Here is a 24,467-nt window from a genome sequence, read left to right on the forward strand (position 1 = left end):
CACTAGGTGGCGGTGTACTACCACTACACATGTGGTTGGGGATAAGATTTTTTTTTTTTTTAACAGGAATGGTTTGGTGTGGCTAAGGCAAAGATAAAGGAACTTATTTCTTGATTTCAAGACACTGAATGCGGTCATTAAGGTAATGAACTCGCCAAGTAGACAAGAGAGAACTCACTAACGCTCTGGATCAGGATTCAGAACTAGTGCCCACTCTTCCTGGCTGTATCCAGTGATATTCCTCCTCTCCTCCTCTCCTCCTCTCCTCCTCTCCTCCCACTACAGACGACGTGGTGCAGGAAGAGCCCGTCCCACTGGAACAAGTCCATGCAGGGGCGGCCATAGCTGAGTGGTTTGTGAGCCCGCCTAGGGAGCCAGAGGCCCTGGTTGCCCCAGGTTCGATTCCAGGCCAGGCCAGCATATGTGTCGATGAAATGAAATTTGTCCCTGAGCAAGACTCTTAACCCCTAATTGCTCACAGGTTCTCATTGGAAACAAGACCGCAAGGACTTTCATGAACGACCTGTTAAAAGGAATTATCCTTTGCAGACCCTATTGGGAAGCAATGTTGCCATGTCTGTTATTATAAGCAACTTTGGGCCTGTTGTATGTAAAGTTGCTTGTAAATATTGGTAGTTACGGGTTGCGGTTATTTGGGCTTGTTTCTAAAGTGCAGTTGCTTATTTCTTAATGTTTTTTAAACAAGTGGTTCTCAGACATTTCCATTGCAAGGAGGCAAGGACCCCCAGATGAATGTGTATGTATATGTAATATGTCCATACCGTGGGCTCCCCATCTCAGACCCCGTATCAGATTTGTGTTGTTAAACATGTTTCAAACATATTCAACAATTCCCAAAAATATTTGTGAAAATAGCCCTGGTCGCTTCTTTTGGGCTTGTTTTCATAGACCTGGTTGCTTATTTCTATCGCAATGTCTGGCAACACCGTTGGAACTTGGGAAGTCCTGCAGAAAGACAGAGTACTGTACTGAACTGAACTCCACATCCACCATACGCAATATTGAGAGCGCGATCATGGGGTTCATACTGCCTCAACGTATGTTTCTGTGGTGCATGGCGGCCATCTACATGTTCGCCTTTGTCTCCCTCTTCGTGCAGATACCAGGTGAGAGACATCGACATTCATTCTATCCTAACTGACTGTGATAGCTGCTGCTGCTACCCGGTTAGCCTGTTAGCATGCCTGTCCTGTGGGCGTCCGCCTTCTGTGATGCTCTCAAGTACCTGGAACTTTCTGTAGCTTGCGGATAAGTTGAGGGGTTAAACCTGTTGCTGCTTGCCAACTATGTATGCCTGCCAACACAACAGATCCCCTGGCAGATTTTTTTAAGACTTGAATGAGAGGGACAGAGTTGATTTTTTGATAACTTTTTTTCCTCACTCATCAGAGGACGGATTTCTCTCCATCACCCAAACAGCTGGCTACTGACAGGATGTGTGTACAGTGTTGATACAAGGAATAAATATACTTTGTTGATGTAGTCCTTCACACCAGTGGTTCTCAAACTTTAAAATGTCAAGGTCTCCCCTTAACTCTGACAGTATACTGTCAGAGTTACAGACTTGTAAGGGTCAATTTAGACCCCCCTAAAGGAACACAGAGACTCCCTGGAATCCACTTTGAGAACTACTGCTGTCTGCTTTACACACAAGAAATAGTGGATCTTCTCAAACTTTTTCATGTCAAGCAAAGCCAAGGACCCCCTTTTGCTGGGGACCCCCTGGAACCCCCTCACCCACTGTAGGTTATTTAGATGTTCTCTACTGGTTCTTCAGCTTAGTTTAACTTTAGGCATCACTAAGTGGTTCTATATAGGACACTTTTATCAAAATGCTAATTGACAGTAATTAATATAGCGATAGCTACATGTCATCATATGTCATGCTATTTCGCACCATATTTGTTTAGTTTCTCTAGTATCTCTTTCTAAAAATAAAAAACAAAGAACGCGATGAAGCATGTGTTGCATTCTGCATAGAATTGTGAAATTATTGTTCTCCATACAATCTTTTTTCTTTTCTTTTTTTACATGCGCCTTCATTTTCTTTACACGTGTCCATATATAGGTCTGTATGGTAATGAGGGGCTGTTACCCGCACGGAGGCAGCTGCGTTACAGCGGCAAACCACTGTGGGACCAGCTACTGTCCTCTCCCACCCTGCTGTGGCTGGGACCACATCTGGGCCTGGACACACACACCACCATGGAGCTGCTGTGCCTTGTCGGAGCAGCACTGAGCCTGGCTGCAACGCTGGTGGAGAGACTCCGAGACAGCCTGGTGTTTCTGTGTCTGTGGGTTTTGTACCTGTCCTTGCACCAGGTGAGGAGCAGCACTGTGCGCTCTGTAATACAGTATGCTGTATTTGTCACAAATACAGGACCTTAACCCATTAAGACCAGGAACACGTCTGTGTCACTTTAGATTTCTTTGGCTATTCAAAAATAGCATATATACAAGCTCATACATAGCTATGAGCTTGTAGATCTGCTATTTTGGGGGGGGAAAAGTCGTGAAAAAGTGTGCAAATCTTTGAATATATATATATATATATATATACATTTTTTAACTCAAATCTTTGCTTCTGGGGGTCCCTGTAACCCCCCATCTGAAAAATATTTTCAGATGGGGGTCCGCGGCCAAATACATATAATTTTGGGGGTCCTTGAAATGAAAAGGTTTGAGAGATATATAGCAACATACGTTTAAAAAAAAAAAAAGATATAGATCTACAAGCTATATATTAAAAATATATAGATCTGATATTTTTGAATAGCCAAATAAATCTAAAAATGACACAGATGCGTTCCCAGTCTTAATGGGTTAAAATATAAAACATAAAATCTGAGCTTTTATGCTGAAATGGATAACAGTAATGTCAAAGAGCTAAACATGACAGACCACCGGTAGGGTCCTTTACATCGCATTGTAGTCTTCAACTAGTCTTGTCACACCAGCATCAGTAATTACTGTCTCCAGCTCTCACACCCTTTCTGTGTGTTTCAGGTGGGCCAGGTCTTCCTCTACTTCCAGTGGTGAGTGCAGTGGACCACATGACACGGCAGGAGGATTGAGAGAGCTTTTGAATGATGTTTATTAATTAACAGACTGTCACTATGGATGAATAATGAAGGAGCCCAAGATGTTAAGCAGTTGGTCAGGGTTATGTCATCCACAGACCAGTAGGTCTGTGTTATTATCACTGCCATGTTTGTTTGTGCTGCCATGCAACATCAGTGTATTGACAAAAACAAAACCAGAGTGTGAAATTACATGGTCATGTTTAGATGTAACTCACTCTGTCTCTCTACTTGTCACTTTCTCTCCTCCTTTCTGTCTATTCAGGGACAGCCTGCTGCTAGAGACGGGGTTCATCTGTGTCCTTGTTGCTCCATTAACGATAGTGAGGGGGTCGCGCAGGGTCAGAGAACACGATCAGGTGACCTTCTGGCTGGTCCGCTGGCTGTTGTTCAGACTCATGTTTGCCTCAGGAGTGGTAAAACTCACCTCACGCTGTCCTACCTGGTGGGGTCTTACAGGTGTGTGTGTGTGTGTGTGTGCTTTTACTGTACTGTTTGTGCATCATATATGTTAGGACGAATTAACTAAGTATCTTATTTGTGGTACCTAGTTTTCCGCCGCTATGTACGTGCATTTTCTGTCCGCTCTTGAGTTAAATAATGCTCATTTGGATGGATGAGAGGGTTGCAGTTGGGAGCTATGGTGTCAACCAAATGCAAAGAATGTTGCAGAAAAAGGAGTCCATGCATTTGTTTCCTCCGGGCTGGATTATAGCAATTCCTCATTATCAGACTGCCCCAACAAGTCTTTAAAGACACTCCAGTTGATTCAGAATGCTGCTGCGCGTGTTCTGACAAGAACTGATATTAACTTCTCTGCGCTGACTCCCTGTAAAATCCAGAATATGTGTTAAAAGGTCATGCACCATCACTGTAAAGAGCTCATTGTATCCTAGTACCTCACTAGAACACTGCACTCTTAGAAGACAGAGCCTTCAACTATCAGGCTCCACTCCTGTGGAACCATCTTCCAGTTTTGATCCGAGAAGCAGACATAACGTACTTGTTGCGTCTTCTCTTTTAGTTAACGTGACGTCATTTGAATCTTACTTAAATTATTATTGAATAGTCTTCATGCTGTTATTAACCTACCAGTCCAAATCCGCCCAAAATGGTGTTTTGGCGGATCAAGTATTTGAAACCTTGTTTTCTCTTCTTTAACAGCTCTGACATATCACTATGAGACCCAGTGTATCCCCACGCCATTGGCCTGGTTTGCCCAGCAGCTGCCGGTGTGGTGGCAGAAGCTGAGTGTTGTGGCAACCTTCGTCATAGAAATTGCTCTTCCCTTCCTCTTCTTCATCCCCATGCGCCGCCTCCGACTTGGGGCTTTCTACATGCAGGTTTGACAGAAAATAATGTGCCTGATTTCTTGATTGATTAGTTTTTATCTACCTTTTGTTCACCAGTTGATTGAATATGACTATTTTCATTTCATGTCTTTAATACTGGATATCAATAGCCTGGCTCCAGCACCTGAAATCGCTAGCCTCGCATTCAGGGTCGGTGACACTGTAGAAGGCGGGGTTTTCTCGGTTGAAAATCTAACTGGTGGCCGTTTTCAGAACGGCCGCCCTCTCGGAGACCATTTTCAGAAAAGTTGATATCCTAGCCTGACACTCAGCCTGAACGCTCATTTTGTTTCACTCCATTATTCAGTCTGAGTGTCAGGCTACTGAGGCTAGGATATCAACCTTTCTGAAAATCTTTTATGGGTCAATTTGTCTAGTAGATGTTAATCTCTGTGTTTGGCTGGTGCAGGTGCTACTGCAGGTGCTCATCGTCTTGTCTGGCAACTACAACTTTTTCAACCTACTGACCCTGGCCCTCTGTCTGTCTCTACTGGATGACGAGCATGTTCACTTCTGGCTACGCAAGACACAGAAAAGCAACGACAATGGTATGATACACACACACTCACTGATACATCGATATAGAGCTGAATATATTGTGGATTTCATGGTTAATTGTATAGTATGCTGCACACACTTAAATTAAGAACAATCAAAACCTTATTTGCGTTATTGACATCAGTGCCATAAATCTCAGATCATTATCTTAATGAGCATTTCTGTGCTACAATTACTGTAGACCTGGAACCGGAATAAAATGTCCTTAGATTGTTCTAATTTTAGGAAGTTGTTTATTTGGTTTCAACTCAAGCATCTTGCTTAGAAAGGGAAGCATGGGTCTGTAAATTGCTCAGAACTCCTGTCTTGGCTCCAATCAGGTTCCAGAGTGTGGGCATGGCTATGTTATCTGGTGGAGTTGGCAGTCTGGTCTCTGATCATCTTTGCAACCATCGTCTGCTTCGACCTGCAGCTGGACTGGGGGAAGAAGAGCATCTCCTCCAGGACAGGTGTGATCATTAGTTGATTAGGGATGCATGCATGGATGAAAGGTCTCCAACACCATAATATTTGAATTGGTCAATAATAATTGTCTTCCATAAACCCGTATTGTCTCGGATATTTCATAAAAGTGATGGTCAAAGCCTCAATATGTGATTGTTACTATTGATTGTGGCTTGACTGTATGTATGTAGAACAGCAGGAACATGTTTAGAACGATAATACCAAAATATCTTCATTTTACATATTGTGCTAATGAAACTGCAGTAGTGTGGGGGGCAGCTTTCACTTGCACAATGTGCCCAAGTTACTGTTATTGCAGTTTCATAAGTTTAGGGTTAGGCATGTATTGGTTAGTATAAAGGGATATGGAATCATAAGTCAATGCAATGTGTGTATGTTGTTGCTTATGTGCTGACATAAAATTGCATGAGGATACTGTATATGTCAGTGTGTATATTGACAAGTTATATTTTCTGTATTTTTTTAATTTGGTATTCTGTGTGACAGCGTTCACATACCACCAATTTAATAATTTCCTGAAGAGCGTCACCATTCCCTCTGTCTGGATGGGTGTCCTCTCTCTCACCTGGGAGATGGTGTCTGCCATGTTCAGGTATGGGCCTTTGTGTCTAAGTGTACGTTCATTTGTATTACCATTATGTGTGAATTAACTGGTTACAGAGGATATATTGGTAAGTTTGTCTGTCTGTCTTTTAGGTGTGCGTGTGTCCCTGGCTTCCTCCGAAGGTTCTGGGGAACTCTCCAGTGGACAGTGTTTGGAGCTGCCACTGTCGCCATGTTCACTGTCAGTCTGGTGGGTTACTGTTGACATCAATATTTTATTCATTCTTTAGAACTCCTAAAGTTTACGAGTTCTTGATTGTATTTGACAGTAAGAAAGTGACAATGATTTGCCCCAAATACATTGGCAGCATTTTGAGTCTTTGAAGAAGATGGCACATAGGAAAATGTCATTGACCATATTTACAACTTCACATGATGGTCATTTTGCTCTTATGTCATACACTCTTACCTCATGTCATACCACCCCTCCCCGTAAGACGTAAGAGCAAAATGGCCATTGATTGTGTGAATATGTTTCAGTACCATGAATTGTAATTTATAGACGATGAACCTCCAGAAACAACTATAAACATGTCCTCCACAGGTTCCATTCACCTATCTAGAATATGATTCCAATGCCAGTTTGTGGCCAGGGGTACGCCGGATCTATGAGACAGTGGATCGCTACCAGCTGGCCAATTCATACGGTCTGTTCAGGAGGATGACGGGTGTGGGTGGACGACCGGAGGTGGTCATCGAGGGAAGCAACGACAGGGACACATGGACGGTGAGAGACGATTAAATCATGGCAGAGAAACAGGCCAGGTTATAATTCTATTGGGGTTTCACACTGGGACTTGAATGTCCATTTTGACCATGAAGTTAATATAAGAAAGGGGGACTATTAAGCTATAATTAAACAGTGGTCACATTTTGTTAAATGTCTTGTTGTATCCCATAGTGCAGTGAGTATTGTTTTACTTCTCCCAACGTGTAGGAGATAGAGTTCATGTATAAGCCAGGCAACAGGAGTGCGTCCCCTTCTGTGGTGACACCCCACCAGCCCAGGTTGGACTGGCAGATGTGGTTCGCTGCTCTGGGGCCCCAAACTCAGGCCCCGTGGTTCACAGGCCTCATCTACAGACTGCTGCAGGGCAAAACGGATGGTACATACCTACAGTACAGTTAGTGTAATAGTCTGTCGGGCAGAAACCTTGCATGTCCAAAAATGTGATCGATTCTGTATTCCAGTGGATCCAATGTAATTGTTATTTGCTCACAAGCTCTTAATACGTTTCATTGGTTAAATATTATATGAAACCCAGAGACAGACTAAATAACTTTAACTTTCAAAAAGTAGCGGAATTAGCATATCTATAAGCTCACAACGCATGGCAATGTGAGCTAGTTGATTGGGTATTTGTATGAAAAAACAAAGTTGAAATATGGAGATACAAGGTTTGTGCCAGACAGCGATGATGTATACTGCACATGAATACTTTCACATCCATTTCCTCTCATATGGCCTCAGAGCATCGGAGAAAGCAGTGGGATTTGTGTTCAAAGAGGGAGAATGAACAGGTGGCTCTCTTTGTTTATAATGTCTCCTCCAGTGATAGAGCTCATGCAGACAGACGTCTCTCAATATCCGTTCCAGCAGCAGCCCCCTGCCTACATCAGAGCACATCGCTACAAGTACTGGTTCACTGAGCCCAAGGATGACGGGTCAGTACACGCTGTCTGTCTCTTCCGATGTCTTTCAATGTCTCTGTCTCTATCTGTGCCGCTCACTTAATTTCTTTATATGATTATCTAGCTGTCTCTTTACCTGTCTCTTTCGCTTTCAGTTTTTCCTCCCTTTCTCTATCTCAGCATGTATACACGAGAATGTTGACCCTGTGGTTTGTGTGTTATTGTCAGTTCCTACCCCGAGCGGTGGTGGAGGAGGGTCTATGTGGAGGAGTTCTATCCGACGGTGCACCTGGGTGACTCCTTCTTGAACAGCATGCTCAATCAGTACGGACTCAAGGTAAACGCATTACATGGATAGGGTGAGGGACATCGTCATTGATTTTCCCCTCACAAAGAGCTTGCATGAGAAACGTTATGGAAAACAATGCTGAGTCCAGTAGTGATAGACACATCTTTCTGTCTGCAGGACAATTCAGCACCACGCCGTGCGTCCAATGCAACTATTGCCTGTGCTGTGAGGTGGGTGCGTTCTCAGGTGAGGGGCATTCCTGCTCCTGTGCTTATGTGGAGCCTGTTTATCTGCAGCGCCACCCTGTGTCTGCTCCGGGGATTGAGAAACACTAGCAAGCGCGTAGACATTGGAGAAAAGACCTCAGCGTCACACGACCCTGTTACAGCTGCCGACGACCACGTGGAGGAAGACCTCGCCTCTGATGTAAATGGAATGTCTGACAAACCGAACGCGGAGAGAGGAGAGGTGAAGAGAGAGGAAGAGTCAACACTAGGAGACGAGGAGGCATGTGACGAGGATGAACAGGAGGATACAGGAAAGGAAAAGTGCAATGCTAGCAAGGGAGAGGATGCTAGCGAGGGAGAGAATGAGCCAGAGGAGGGAGAGAATGAGCCTGAGCCAGAGGAGGGAGAGACTGAGCCAGAGGAAGAGGGCGAAAAGGATGACGATGACGACGACGATGGCCTCAGGAAGAGGAAGTGACAGTTTGACCTTTTTTAACGTGATCTGAACAATCCAGAAATGCCACCTGTGATGTCTACTGCCTTTTCAGATGCTTACCAAAGTTCACTTTTATTTCCTAATCAACCAGTCATGGAAAATATACTTTATATGAACACTTTATTTGCCACAAACATTGTTGTGATGAAGTACAATCCTCAGTGTTCATTTTAAAATGCAAAGTTAAATTAATGTGCCACTTAGCCCGAGTTGTTCAAATATGTAATCCCCTCTCCATAAAAGCTGATGGCTTGATTGATCTTTCTCTAACTTGAGGTTCGTCACCATTGTGCCTCAATCACTTCCTTCCTGTGTGTCTGTAGAGACTATCACTTTCTGCTCACTTAATATTCAATCGTTTTTTCACTGTCATTTTGTAAAAGATAAAGTAATTAAAATAAGTAGCTGTTATTGTCAAGTATTGTGGTCAACGGCAAGAGCATATATTGTTCACATTTAAATGTCCATACTGGTCCTTGGATTTTGTTAATGTGTGTGTATATTTTTGCCAGGTTTAATGTGCCCCTTAGCTCTGCCACATAAATATCTACCTAAAGTTTAAACAACAACGCACTTTCCCCGTTACACTTCTTGCCTGTGTTTGTAATGTTACATCATGCACAAATGCATGATGTAAATTTGTTTTTTATATATATTTTTTGTAACATTCATAATAAAATAGATAAAATATACATTTGCCATTGAGAATCATTTTGGTCTCTGATTTGAAAACGAATCAGTACACACAATACTCAATGTACAATCAAGGCAATGATCAGTATACTTGTGGTTACTGTATGAGTTTTTGTATGTTTTTATGCATGAAGCTCAGAAAATATACAGTGTATGAAAGTTTCAAGAGTCCAACCATCGAGCATTAGGTTCTCATAATGTGAGGATAATTGTGATGATAATATCTGTTATGCTTTGCACTCGGTGTCACCACTTAAGTATTCCAGGACAGTACTTGTTGATCAGAGACTGGTAATAAGGTTTCAGCTGTTCCACATCAGGCAGGTCAGTGGTCTTGGTGTACAGGTCAAATTTACTGCGGAGAGGGCAAAGGTCAGGTCAAACAAGAGAAGAGGTTGAACTGTGTGTGTGTGTATATTTATTATATGAAAGGAGAAAATAAACATACTTGAACTCGCGGACCCAGGGCAGCATTTGCAGATCTTTCTCATTGCACAGATGCATGTAGTCTCCATTGGAATGCCAAGGGTAGAAGGAATGGAAACGGATCATGTTCAAACCCTGAAGCGAGAAAAACCAAAGACCTATTAGTCCACTAAGAGTGCAAAAAAAAAAGAAAAGTTCTCTATACCCTTTCTCCTTTGGCACATTTTTCCTCACCTAAAACTTCATATATGTTACCTATTAGGTTCATGTGGTAAATTACCGCTCACTCACTCACCTCCTCTGGGATGGAGGTTTTGTTGAACTTCATGACCCGATAGAGATACTCTAGAGAGAATAAAACAGGACATCAATATGCACTGTTTGCACATTAAGCACACGCCGTCAATGGTATTATGTTGACTATATTGATGTTGGAACTTGGAATCGGTCTTTTTTAATGTATTATTCCCTCTAGGCCGGAACGGCCAAAGGCGAGGGATTATTATTTTATGTATGTAAATACATTTCAAAGGATGGTCTTACCATCGTGGCCCCAGGACATGAGGATGTTGTCCAGGCCACATTTTGGTTCATAGATTCCACACTCGGTGCTAAAGAAAGATGGACCAAAGAAATCAATCTTCACTGGACATAACAGAATTCCCCCTGTATTCCCCTGTAATTGGAAGCTTTAATACTTTTATGTTTCTGTGAAGGCCTACTTGTAAGCAGGGTTTTCCTCATCTGGGTTATCCAGGAAGGTGTTATCTCTGAACACGATGCCATTCTGGAACTTACAGCCCACAGGGAAGGTATCCCCCACCACAGCCCACTGCAGGAGAGATACACCGGAATATTTTCAAAATACAAACAAGTGGCACAAAACCTGTCCTGATACAGTAGCTTCAGATGAAACTGAGTGAATGTTGTCAATTGCCCCCAAGTTTTTGTGGAGTTATATTGGAGAATTTGTATTACCCAAGCCCATTATTGTGTATTATATGTTATATCTATCTGTCTCTCACCTGGGGTTCTCCCCAAAGAGCCATGATCTTTCCAATGTCATGGATCAGACCCACTAGTTGGAACCAGTCTGGAAAACAACAACGCATGCTGTAGATGTTTTCTGGACATTGTGTCGGTGCACTACTACAGAAATATATACATTTCTGTCTGTATGAGTGCTATATATCCCTGTCATCAATACCTTTGTTTGTACCTTTGTCATAGTTACTGTATGTATGTATAACTTTGTCATATTGTAGCCTACTGTATGTATGTATTTATACCATTGTCAGGGTGTACTGTATGTAAGTACCTTTGTCAGGGTGTACTCAGTGTACTCAGGTGTCAGGCAGAAACCTTGTAACTCCAGATTTCACATTTTTATGTTTTTTTCATAAATTAATACTACAGTGTCATACGCAAAAATAGCAAAACTACAAGCTCACAACACGTGAGATTCTGGATCTGCTATTTTCACTATTTTCGTTTTATAAATATTGAACCAATGGAAAAGTGTTAACAAGAGCTTGTAACTAAATAATAACTGCATTGGATCCATTGGAACATTTGTATTTCTTTCCTCCAATTTCTGAAAAGTAACAGTTTTGGATATACAAGGTTACCACCTGACAGCGACGATATGTACCTTTGTCATGGTGTAGTCACTGTATGTGTGTACCTTTGTCATGGTGTACTGTATGTGTGTGCCTTTGTCACATGACTGTACAATATGTATGTACCTTTGTCAGGGTGTACTGTATGTATCTACCTTTGTCTGGATGCACTTCCCGGATGCCCTCGGCAGTCTGGAAGGCGTGAAATGAGTTGGGAAAATCCACATCCGGATCAGACTCATCCACCAGTTGGTCCAGAGACATGATGGCGTCCATCACGCTCATCTCAGCGTGGCTACAGCCTGACCACTCAGAGTGCTGCAGGGGCCCAGGCCAGGAGGGGGCGAGCAACGTCAAGACGTTATTATTGAAAATGTGCAGCCTAACATGTAATCATGTAATCACATTTGCATAATGTGTTCTACTCGGATACTGTATGTATCATTCTGCACACTGGAATTAAAGCTCCCTTGTATAATAGCCACGGTTTTGACCAAGCTGGTCTTCCTCAGACAAAATACATAGATACCGTATTTCCACACAAGCTCATTATTGGGAGCATCAGTGAGGGACAGTGGGAGGAGAATTCCTGAAAAAAATATACTTTCCCCAAATACCTGTGAGATCTTGGGGCATGATAATTTGTGTGTTTTTAATTTTGACCTCTAAAACTATATTGATATTGGATGAAATCCAACGTAATTCCTAGATGACAGATTCCTAGTAGTTGGCAATGGCTATCTTTCCCCTTTGCTGACCCTAAAAGTGTCCCTGTATGACTTATCAGTGGTCTGTTATTGATTGTCCTGTGGACTCTCTTGGCTCTGGTGTCAGATCACCCGGCCCTGGGTCTTTGGAAGGCCACATTGTTATGCAATATACTAAATATCTTTAGAAAGGTTGGTGGCACTCATTTGGCTGATAGTGGTATAAAATGTGAGGGGGAGATGTAGAAGAAGAGTAGTAGTAATGTGCACTAAATAATGTACTCCAGTTAATATTAAATATTTTCTGTTACAGAGATTTTACATTCATGCCCAATATCATATTCAGTGTTATTTTGAACTGCAAAGCAGGTTTGTGGTCTGAATCTCTCCCTTACCTCCCTCAGTATGCCTGCAAGTTATTGTAGTTTATAGGCAAACTCAATCAAAATGTAAAGCCGCAGCCTAAAGTACATGTAAAAACAGAAATTTGTCCATTAAGTTAAAAGTTGTTTTCAGTGTAATTGTTTTAGAAAGAAAATTATATTTATTGAAGGTAAGACACATGAAGATAATGATAACAGTAATAATGATAATAACAATAATAATAATTATACCTCAGGTTTCTATTGTGCTTTACTAAGTACTCAAAGTTGCTTTACATAAGGGGGGGGGGGGGGCGGCAACTGTAGGAAGCGGAAAAAAACTAATAATATAAGTACAAGAATAAAAACAATAAAACAGTACAATTAGGCTCAGCAAAAACATTCTTTCGGGACCATACCTGCACTTGTCCATTTAATTATTTATTTGAACAAAGAATGGATGAAATAGAATTATGTTTTAATTTTTTATACATTTTCTGTACTATAATGTCTTCCTGGCACACTCACCTTTTGCTTTACAAAGTCCAGTGTTTGGTTGGTGTGCATCAGCCTGTATGTGTTGAATACGCGGTCAATGAGACTTCCACTCTGAAACACACACACACACACACACACACACACACACACACACACACACACACACACACACACACACATATACACGCGAAACATTAAAACATTTTCACACAGACCATCATTGCTTCCTAAAGGAGGCTTAGGGGGGGATGAGAAGTGCGTACCTCGAAGTTTCTGTAGTTTTCTTTGTCCTTGCATTCCTGTTTCTCCAAGTTTGGCCGATACGCCAAAGATGGATCTGGACCCTGGAGTTAGACGGGGGGGACGGGGGGGGGGGGGAGACCACATGTTTTAAATGACAAACCGATTATAAACTACACATATTTTGTACAATTAGGATTATTATAATTTGATAATTTGCACAAAATTGAAGATAAATAAGAACAGAGCCACAGTAAGATTAACATAAAAAATATAAATAAACTTACAAGGTTGACGACCCTCATTGTGCCGTAAATGTTGTCTGGGTTTAAGCTGTGCTCAAGTGTAGTTTGTAGAATTATCACTGCTATCTCTGCCTGTATATACTGTACCTGCTCTAAAGGCTAAAGGTCAAATACACCAGTGCACATTAACTGTACACACACACACACACACACACACACACACACACACACACACACACACACACACACACACACACACACACACACACACACACACACACGTGACACACACACCCACAGAAAGTCACTTTTTAACCAAAGCACCAACCAATGGGGTCCACCCTGCTGGACTTCTGTTGTGTTCATGACCTGTGTGTGTGTGTGTGTGTGTGTGTGTGTGTGTGTGTGTGTGTGTGTGTGTGTGTGTGTGTGTGTGTGTGTGTGTGTGTGTGTGTGTGTGTGTGTGTGTGTGTGTGTGTGTGTGTGTGTGTGTGCCCGCGTGCGTGCGTGTGTGTGTGTGTGTGTGTGTGTCGTGTTTTTACGTTTTTGGGGCATCAGCATGATTCTGGTTTGGACTGGTAGAGAATGACTCAGTAATTGTACAATGTTTTGCACACTTATGTTTATCAATGGAATAGCATGATGAGAATGCACTTTTACATGACTAAAACACTTTATTTAATTTAAAGTAATGGAATTCCTTCTCCTCCTAAGAATGAATGGTCCCCCCCCATTCACCCATGTTCCAACACATCTATGTCATATTACAGGTGTTGATGTCAAGAGTCATTTAATCACTCTTAAATGTTAAATGCACAATCATGGCCTCGTGACCTAGTTGTTCAACTAACCCACTTATATCAGAGATGTCCATGGTTCAGTCTTGCCGAGGTTGTTCTCTTATTTGTGAGTGACTGGTTAAAGTAATGAATGCCGTCTCAACACCTTCACATCTTCTGCATACACTTTACTGCCAAAATTAGACAGCTGATAGATAATAATCATTGACTGCTCATCCTGTGTTAAAGCCACACGCATGCACGCAAATGCTCACACACACACACACACACACACACACACACACACACACACACACACACACACACACACACACACACACACACACACACACACACACACACACACACACACACACATACGCATACGCACACACATGCGCACGCCTACTTCATGCGTCATGCCTACTTTCAAAATGAGGTTGGTAAACACACAGAGATAAAAATATTTGCACGCTCCTAGAAGTGCTTGGTGGCCATTAAGAGCAGGGAATAGGTACAATTGGAATTTAGAGTTTGCCTCAACCCTGTCTCCAAACTCTGTCTCGTCAACAGCTCGAATGCTGACCTCAAGTCGTGTGCATTTATCCTGAACAAATCAACATATTGTTTAGTTGTACTGTAGATATGGTTGTAATATTGGCCTATATATTGACAGCCCAGTGGGATTGTGTTGTGATTGGTAGAATACTACTCCCTTGTTCACATTTATGATTCAGAAAGCTACGTGAAATTTGTGGGTCAATTGTTACACTCAGTTACTGGTTCTCAAAGTGGGGTCTGGCCTAGCTGAAGGGTCTTTGAGAGGGTTCCAGGGGGTCTCCAGCCAAATGAGGAACAGTTCAACCACTTTAATGCTATGTTATTATACTTAGGTTACAAGCTCACAACGCTGTTATTTCCAAAACACTTTGAATAATCTTGAATACTTTTGAAAATATTGAACAACTCAAATCTTCTCTTATGGGGTCCCTGGCACAAAATCTTGACAGATCCACAGCCAAATACTTCTGGGGTCCTTGACATGAAAATGTTTGAGAGCCACTGCTATAAATTTCACCAGATTTTACTGTGTAGTTCAGGCAGCACAACACTAGAGGCCCCTCTAACTGCAGTCCATATGTGATTTACTTGACACTGCTCTAATCTGCTTTAAAACTGGGCTTGATGGAGGGGCCTGTAGTGGAGATTGGTGTTTCTCAACTGCCACCCACCAGGCAAACCAAAGGTGCTGCAATATGTTCTGATATGAGCATGAGGAACAACTCTAATCTTAAATTTAAACTTTATTCTAAATGTTGAAACATTTAATATATTGGGTTATGTGTATCCCTTTGTGAAACTAGTTTAGAGCCACTGACCAAGACTGTGCTTACCTTACACACACACACACACACACACACACACACACACACACACACACACACACACACACACACACACACACACACACACACACACACACACACACACACACACACACTCACACTCACACTCACACTCACACTCACACTCACACTCACACACACACACACACACTGTTTGTAATACTGTGATACGTACTGTAAAGCCAATTTACATTATCATGTAGTGTTTGTATGTAACTGTTTTCAATGTGTGATAGATAATATCATGTTGAACTGAAGAAATCAAGAAACAATTTGTGGATGTGTGGACTCTTTGTGTCTTTCTTGCCTTTGGCCCTTGATACACTTACACGTGCGTGCATGTGTGTGTGCGTGTGTGTGTGTGTGTGTGTGTGTGTGTGTGTGTGTGTGTGTGTGTGTGTATGTGTGTGTGTGTGTGTGTGTGTGTGTGTGTGTGTGTGTGTGTGTGAGTGTCTTGTAGTTAACAATTATTACTCCTCATTCAAATGTCCCCATCATAAACTAAACTATTTACGAGCAGGCCACGCTAAGACACGCTCAGAAAATAGTCAGGGATGCTACCCATGTTCTACATGGACAGTTTGTAATGATGCCCTCTGGGAGAAGGTATAGTGAACCTAAATGGAACTATATAAGATTTAAAAAATCGTTTGTACCGGTGTCAACTAAAATGCTTAACGAGGCTCTGAAACACCATTGACCGGGAAGAGTAGATTGACCACTATCTGTGCACTTGTGTAATGTTGTGTGCCCCCCCCCCCCCCTGCTATGTATTTTGTATTTTGTCTTTGTCATTGTTTTATGTGTGGCTGCAGCTGGGGTGAAAGCCCAAGCCAAACAATAAAGTTTACCTTACCTTATTATAAATGAACCTTAATAACACTTGTCTCAGAGTAGCATCAGACACATGGACATATGGAATTTCGCTTTCAAATTTTAATATACAGGGTGGCTATTTGTCAGAACAAAAGATTGTTGAACAGAAGCAACAGAGATGGTTCATGAAAGGGCGCTTTTACTTTGACACAGTTATAAAATAGATAAGATAAGACATACTTTAATATCCCCGTAGCCAAATGTCTCACACTGACACACATGGGTTTAGTGCCGTGGAATATTTACAACAAAACGGACCCATTCATTTAAAGTTAAATAACATGTCTTTACAATTCAAGTCATAGTAAAAGTAACGACAGATAAAGTGCTTGTACGTGTTTCCTAATAACACTTGATCTTCTACAAGTGCTGACAGATGATTTGGCTATATTTAGATTGCAGAGAATAACACAGGATTACACAAGCTCATAAGGCAATATTTACACGTACAGAGGGATGCTTTGTGGGTATAGGTGATACTAAAAGCTACAATAATAATTATCATTATCATCATCATCATCAAGCATATACTGTATGGTGTGGCTGTCCCCTGGCTTGGCTTTGCTTTGAATTAACTAAAAGTATTCGTTAAGAAGCACATGGCTAGAAAACAAATTGGGAGAGTGGTGATTTTGTGATGATTGTGCGCACCCTATGGGTTTTTGGTTAAGGGTTAAAGGGTCTGATCTGGGTTTCTTTCATGTATCCTCTGTACTCAAGTAAAGCTGCTTGTTTGGAGAGGAGACAGAGGGATTGTCCTGAGCCACAGCTCAGCTGGTTTAAGTTCAGCTCAGTGGGGACAATAGCTAATGACCTTCACTTAAGACGCCCTGCTCTCTCTTCCACTGTGGTAGATATGCCTCCTCTAGAAAGATATACGTTTCCTCACACAGAGGAGAGTGGCTAACACAGATATGTAAATTGTTAAGCAGCTGTGATGAGGGGACATGATATCAAATGTTGACACCAAAGCATCTATATTTACTGCCCGGCCTTACTGTTACACTGGCACAACAGTGGATACCTGGTTTGAGAGACTGCTGAAAAAGTTCACTGACGCTTGTTGATAAAGTCGCCTCTCCGCCAGTCAAAATGTGCAACCTTAGCCTTAACCTTAGCCGTAGCTGTGAGGACTGCGGGGGTGGATGGGTGAGGAGTCTTCTCTCCCACTCTGTCCTATCAGCTGATAGAGACGGTGACTGAGGTTCTGAACCTGGCAGGTGCCCAGGACACACCCCACCCTCATCAGCTGGCCGTGGCTCCGCCCCATGCCGCCGTGGGCATGGCGACGCCCCCGTGACCCTCTGTGCCAGGTCGGCCCCTCCGATATGGCGTGGAAGCTTTGTTCAGGCAGTGGGTTGGACGACCTCAGTGGGGTGTCTTTGTGCAGAAGGGCCCTCCAGATGATATGTCTGTCTCCCAGAGCCATGTTGTCAAGGGCAACAGTGAGATCAGAGGCAGTAGGCATGATGGGAAATGTAGAGGACTTGAGCATTCTGGGAGATCAATGTGAGCTCAACCGGAGATAAAAGAAAAAAGAAAGGAGAGAGAGATACAGTAAGATGAAGTGCACAGGAAGTAAAACACAAATACATCCTCATACTCCTTTACTACGTGTGCACGACTGCACATCTAAACTAAAGTGCATGATACACATGTTTTGTGTTTGCAAACTTTTAGAGACACTGCACTGACTTACATTCTTTACATATCTCTTTACTCCATAACCCTTAAAGATACATGCCTAACCCTGACCTTAACCCTACAAAACTGCACTAAATTGTAATTGGGTAAATCAAATATGTACTAAATTTGACATGTCTTGACTGAAATTTTTCCCAAAACATGGTCTATATTAGCATACCCACCACACACTTGTGCGCTCGCAAACCCCCCCCCCCCCTCACACACACACACACACACACACACACACACACACACACACACACACACACACACACACACACACACACACACACACACACACACACACACACACACACACAGAGGCACAGTTCAGTCTGTGATCATGCCAGGTGTTCCTGAGTGCCAGTCACCTCCTTGGGTTTCTAGGTGGAATTTGATCACTCAGACAAGGTGAAATGCCTCATGAGAAGTCAGGCTTATACTGGAGGAGCGTGTGCTGGGCTCATTCTCCTCTGTCTGTGCCAGGTGGACTGCTGCACAGGCCAGAGAAACAGAGAAAGAGAGGATTGAAATGGAAAGTGAGAAGGAAAGCTAGATGGAGTGATATAAGAGATAGACAGACAGAGGTTGGTGGACAGACAGGGGCTTTATCCAACCACACCATCTCGGTGTGCTGATTGTGTGTGTGTGTGTGTGTGTGTGTGTGTGTGTGTGTGTGTGTGTGTGTGTGTGTGTGTGTGTGTGTGTGTGTGTGTGGATTCCACACACACACTCTGATTTGATTCCTTCAAAGACCTTTTTATTTGCGATATTGTTTTTGTACCCATTCAATAGTTGATTTAAACATTTTACTTACCTAACATGCACTTCTATATGTACATATTTGCAAGTTTGGGACAATGTCTAGATTTTCTTATACAGCCTAGCAGCTATTTTTGGTATTAAGATTAGCAGACCACTTAACTTCTGGCGAGGAGACTGATCTTGTTGAGTTGGAAGCAAGCCTCCCCTGCATCTTTTAACATTGGGTAAGAGATACAATACAGTTCCTAACTCTGGTAAAGATCAGCTTCACTACAAACGGTTATTTGACAGTTTTACACTGTATGTAAGTCATTTGTTAATCAGCTTACAAGCCTTGTATATAGTCAATGCTCTGGTAACCTGTCGTAAGAATGTTACCTGATATACTCTGTAGCCTGCTTGAATTATCATAGTAATTGTTTTGTATATGTGGTGTAGGGTAAGTGATATTATTTTGTTAAAATAAGTGTTAAATTGCTTTATATTCTGATAGTACTGAGTGGTTGGGAACAAAGGGGTTCCACCGCGCCTGAAGACAAACTCAGGCTGGTCCGGTGCTTTGGGTGCATCTCAGGAGTGGGATTAGTAAGTATGAAGAAGGAAGACACTGGAGCAAATTCGGACAATTAAAGCCTTTTTTAATAACAGGGTGCAGGCAAATAATGTTTCGTTTCGATGTCAATACATCTTCGTCAGGTCATAGTACTGAATGGTTGCTCAGTAACAGGGGTCTCCCTGTCCCTCCTGCTCTTGATTAAACAGAAAATGCATTTTCAGGTCAGGATGCCAACTTTATCCAATCAGGAGAGAGCACTCACACAAGACACAGGATAAACAAGTGAACTTGGAAGTGATGACACAAAGAAATGAGCAGACACAATTGGATCTGGAACACTATCAAAAAGAATCTGATAAATTGGTACTTCCTCCTGATTGGCTCAAGATTTGCCATCCACCAGAAAATGTATTTTCTATTTATTAAAGAGCTGGAGAGACGCAGAGAGACCCCTGCTACTGAACAAACATTCTATTGCAATGATTACTATCACATTATAGTGCTTTAACATTTTAACAAAAAATGTTTTGTTTTAACCAAAAAATATCACATACCCTACCTTTAAATGTTGCAGTCAGTTATATTATTGTCAGCCAATAATATATTATACAAAAACAATACACATAATGTATTGCTTTTTTGTTTTATGTCAATCATCTGTTGACGTTTTAATTTAAGACATCAGCAACAACAACAACAAAAAAGATTCTGCAACAACAACAAAAAACCTCTCACGTGCACTTTAACTGGGAAGAACGTGTGTCATTGAAACAACGTTCTTCCAGAATGTTTAGTTATCAAAATTGATAGCTTAGTGTTATGCTATTTAAGAAAAATAATTGCACACAATTTCAGAATACAGTAGATCTCATTGGAGATGAAACTGACCTAGTCATGATTGCCCTGCAAAAACTATACATGGTTAAAGAGTCACCAGCTGTTTCAGTTCACTGACTGGGCAAATCATCAATCAATTGGTCAATCATTGAAATTTGACTTTTAGCAATAACAACTAATACTTCCAGTCAAATAAAAAAAGGGGGAGAGGCTCACATCAAACAGAGATTCTTTAGTGAAGAGGTTCCTACCCCACCACTAGGAGGAATGAGTTTAGTAATTTCTCACCTCCAGAGATGGGTGAAAATCCATCAGAAAGTATTCAGACACAAATTAAAAATACTGGATAAAAGAAAATATCACATTAGAAATATAGAATACTGGTCTGGGAAATGTATTTGCCTATGTCAGAATTTCTTAGAATAAATAGATACAAGCAGATCGTTTTTTACGGTGATTGGAGCAGGCAGCCAAAACGTTTACCAGTGTGTGTGTGAGAGAGTGCATGAGTGATGTCCTTGTTATCGCCAAAAGCTAGACAAGAACTATGGCATGAGACTCAATGCACAATCCTACACAGAGCTGCCTCTACGCCTGTACTTCACAGATAATGACACCAAGATACTGATACTGACACCAGCATACTGACCAGGATACTGACACTAGGACGATAATACTGACACCAGGATACTGACACCAGTACCAGGATACTGACACCAGGATACTGACACCATGCAGGATACTGACACCAGGATACTGACACCAGGATACTGACACCAGAGTATACTGACACAAAGCATTACAATTAATCAAATATTAGGCTTGTCTGACCATTTATGGGTTATGCAGTAATGTAATTATCACAAAAGTAAACTATCTTTAATGCATAAGGACATTTCCACAAGGCTCATTACTAGTTGAGTCAAGGTGATATGAAGTCTGTCTCAAGACCCGCCCTACTCTGCCTCTCATTTGTGGTTGAATTTGTTCTGAGGGTGGATAAGCCAATCAGAGGCGGAGTAGAAGTGACATCTCACATTGTGTTATTTTATTTATTTATTTATTCATTCCACAGTATAAACCTATGTAAATGTTTAAAATATGTCAATCTGAGAATACAATAAAATAATAATGTAATGTATGTATTTAAAATACAGAAAATACAAGATCTGAAAGTATCTTAATATAAATCACATTTTTTCAGTCCCAGCAAAATACGACAAAATACAAAAAAGTGTTTGAAATACGTGTTTCAAAGACATGTATTTAAAATACTGCCTATCTGTGTGTGTGCGTGTGTGCGTACACACACGTGCACATGCACGTGTGCACGTGTGCGTGGGCCCACACATACACAAGTGTGCTCAAGAGGTTAGAAGAAAGGAGGGGGATAAGAGGCATGTTGATAATGTTTGTTTATTTGTTGGTTTAGAGTGTTCTCCATGCTGTAATCCTCACTGGTATTCTGATCAATCCTCTGGACTTTTTGACTCACACAGCCAGCAACAACCAGACACTGCTGGACACTTGGACAATGTTGGATGGATGTTAGTAATGCATACACGTGCTCAAGACACCTCACTTCCTGGGTGGGCATCGCTGTATTTGTGTGTAAATGTTCAGTTGCTACCTCACACACACACACACACACACACACACACACACACACACACACACACACACACACACACACACACACACACACACACACACACACACACACACACACACACACACACACACACACACACACACACACACACACACACATGAATGAATGGACCACCTGTGGATTGGATTAGAACATTGCAGAGGAAAAGGCACTTGGCACTAAAGTGCTTTCCAATACTGTGAGATGTAGGCCACTGAACAGCCAGCAACTTACCCTCTGTGTAACACAATCAATAGACGTTTAGTGGGCTATGTCACACGTAAACCAATAACACTCTGTGTGTGTGTGTGTGTGTGTGTGTGTGTGTGTGTGTGTGTGTGTGTGTGTGTGTGTGTGTGTGTGTGTGTGTGAGAGAGAGAGAGAGAGAGAGAGAGAGAGAGAGAGAAAATCAGTGAAATTATTCTGTATTTGTGTTAGCCTGCTAACTAGATCACCACAGCTGTATCCTATATGGATACAACGTGAAATGTGAAGAATGAATACATTCGGAATAATAATAACTGTTAGTACCCTGTAATGTACAGTATGTGCTAGATTTTTATACATTTTATACATTTGAAAACTTGTGGAATGTAACATTCTACTTTTGGTACTTTAAGTACATTTTGATACCAATACTTTTGTATTTTTACTCAAGTACATGTTTTATTCCAGACTTTTACTTGTAGAGTATTTCTACATTGCAGTATTGATACTTTTACTTAAGTAAAAGATTTGAGTACTTTTTCCACCACTGCAGACAAGATGCCATATGATACTGTTATTGTTTGGAATACCATTGCCAGGGATTTCCAGTGGCATTTATAGTGTGATCACTAGAGATGTTTTTCTGGGACCTGAATAAGGTGTGGTATCATGAAATTATGACTGGCTTACCTCTTTCATGATGTTCTTGTCAGGACGACAAGAACTGAAGACACAGATGAGGAGATTAAGAAAGAAAGAGAGATGGAGGGATAGAGAGACGATAAATTGAGGGATAATAGAGAGATAAAGAAAGAGAACGGGATGAAGACAGACATGGTGTGATGGGTGGGATGGAGGGATAAAGCAAGTGATGGAGGAATGAAGAGAGAGAAATTGGAGGATGAATAGAGAAAATAAAATGGAGGGTTGAAGATATAGAGATGTGGTAACATGAGAGAGAAGAATGAATTGATGGAGATGGAGGGAGACAGTGAGAGATATGGTGGGATGAATAGACAGATGAAGAGATGGAGAGGGAGGTGGAGGGATCAAGAGTGACGTGGAGAGAGGAAGAAAGAGATGGCGGGATGAAGAGAGACTCTAGCGAAATGAACATTCTACCATTACTGATTACTGCAAAATGTGAATAGAAATGACATGTTTAACAATCTTAAAAGGTGATGGCTAATAAAAGTATTGAAGATATAAAAAGTTAAAAGACTCAAATCCAGTCCTAAGGGAGCTGAGCATTTTAAAGTTTAAATGGAGTCTGTTATGTTAAAGCATATTTCAAGTAGTAGTGCTGCAAATAAGGTGCAAGAATAGGTTGATTTGAACATTATTCCCACTGACTTACATAAAAAAGAATTAACACATTTTAAATGTTGAATAAATCACCACCATTCTAAAAGAAAAGGCTTTAAAGTTTGAATGTCGTTTTGAATGAGTATGAAGTTGGTGATAGGGGTAAAAAATAAAATATTATTATAAAGACTAAAGATAACATGATTGTGCATGGTTTCAATGAGCTCACTAATTAAAGTACTGAGGATTTTACTGTGAAAAGACCATGGAACTGTTGAGAGCCTGAGCATCATAATGGAGATTCTCCAACATTCCTCCAATGTTAGAGCCCAGCATGAGATTCTCTGCATAGGAACTGGATGCACACAGAAAAGTGTGTGTGTGCGCACGCACGCACGCACGCACGCACGCACGCACGCACGCACGCACGCACGCACGCACGCACGCACGCACGCACGCACGCACGCACGCACGCACGCACACACACACACACACACACACACACACACACACACACACACACACACACACACACACACCTTTTTTTCCTATCGTCACTCTTCACAACTACTTGAGACAAAGAAAACTTTCTTCCCCCTTCCAGAGCCCCATTACTCTCTCTGGCAATAATAGCTCCATTTGTTAACCTGTCTGACTCCATCTCTCTGTCCCTCTTTCCTAAATCAACTATAGGCTCCTTTAATTCTTCATTAGAAGGCTATTGGAATGGGCCACCAGCAGTGTTTCATGTATCTGTATTATGTAAAGCCCACAGATAACCATTCAAAGAGCAGCCTGCTCTTCCCTCCCCGCTCGAGTCACCAGTTAATGATAGCCTACAGTACATGATATCAGCTCTATCCTTTTCCTCACTAACGGAGGACAA

The 24,467-nt window shown here is 41.7% G+C and overlaps 2 protein-coding genes across 2 annotated transcripts; one reads left to right on the top strand and one right to left on the bottom strand.

The window, feature by feature from the left end:
• The first annotated feature begins 992 nt into the window (after positions 1 to 992).
• Positions 993 to 9,333, top strand: lmf2a (lipase maturation factor 2a). Its single transcript, XM_084059305.1, has 14 exons — positions 993 to 1,127; positions 2,090 to 2,343; positions 3,028 to 3,056; positions 3,367 to 3,560; positions 4,266 to 4,444; positions 4,863 to 5,001; positions 5,332 to 5,460; positions 5,963 to 6,068; positions 6,173 to 6,269; positions 6,624 to 6,806; positions 7,017 to 7,185; positions 7,633 to 7,744; positions 7,940 to 8,048; positions 8,178 to 9,333. The coding sequence occupies exons 1-14, from the start codon at positions 1,037 to 1,039 to the stop codon at positions 8,703 to 8,705; spliced, it is 2,319 nt and encodes a 772-aa protein (XP_083915431.1). The 5' UTR covers positions 993 to 1,036; the 3' UTR covers positions 8,706 to 9,333.
• A 152-nt stretch (positions 9,334 to 9,485) lies between these two features.
• On the bottom strand, positions 9,486 to 13,573 carry miox (myo-inositol oxygenase; the record flags this gene model as incomplete). Its single annotated transcript, XM_084059306.1, has 10 exons — positions 9,486 to 9,771; positions 9,865 to 9,977; positions 10,138 to 10,187; positions 10,386 to 10,453; positions 10,565 to 10,674; positions 10,868 to 10,935; positions 11,617 to 11,779; positions 13,059 to 13,139; positions 13,292 to 13,372; positions 13,556 to 13,573. 10 exons carry the CDS (start codon positions 13,571 to 13,573, stop codon positions 9,663 to 9,665), a joined length of 861 nt encoding a protein of 286 aa, XP_083915432.1. The 3' UTR covers positions 9,486 to 9,662.
• Positions 13,574 to 24,467: the final 10,894 nt, after the last annotated feature.

Source organism: Gymnoscopelus microlampas, assembly GCF_963454915.1.
Source record: "Gymnoscopelus microlampas genome assembly, chromosome: 6".
NCBI lineage: Eukaryota > Metazoa > Chordata > Actinopteri > Myctophiformes > Myctophidae > Gymnoscopelus > Gymnoscopelus microlampas.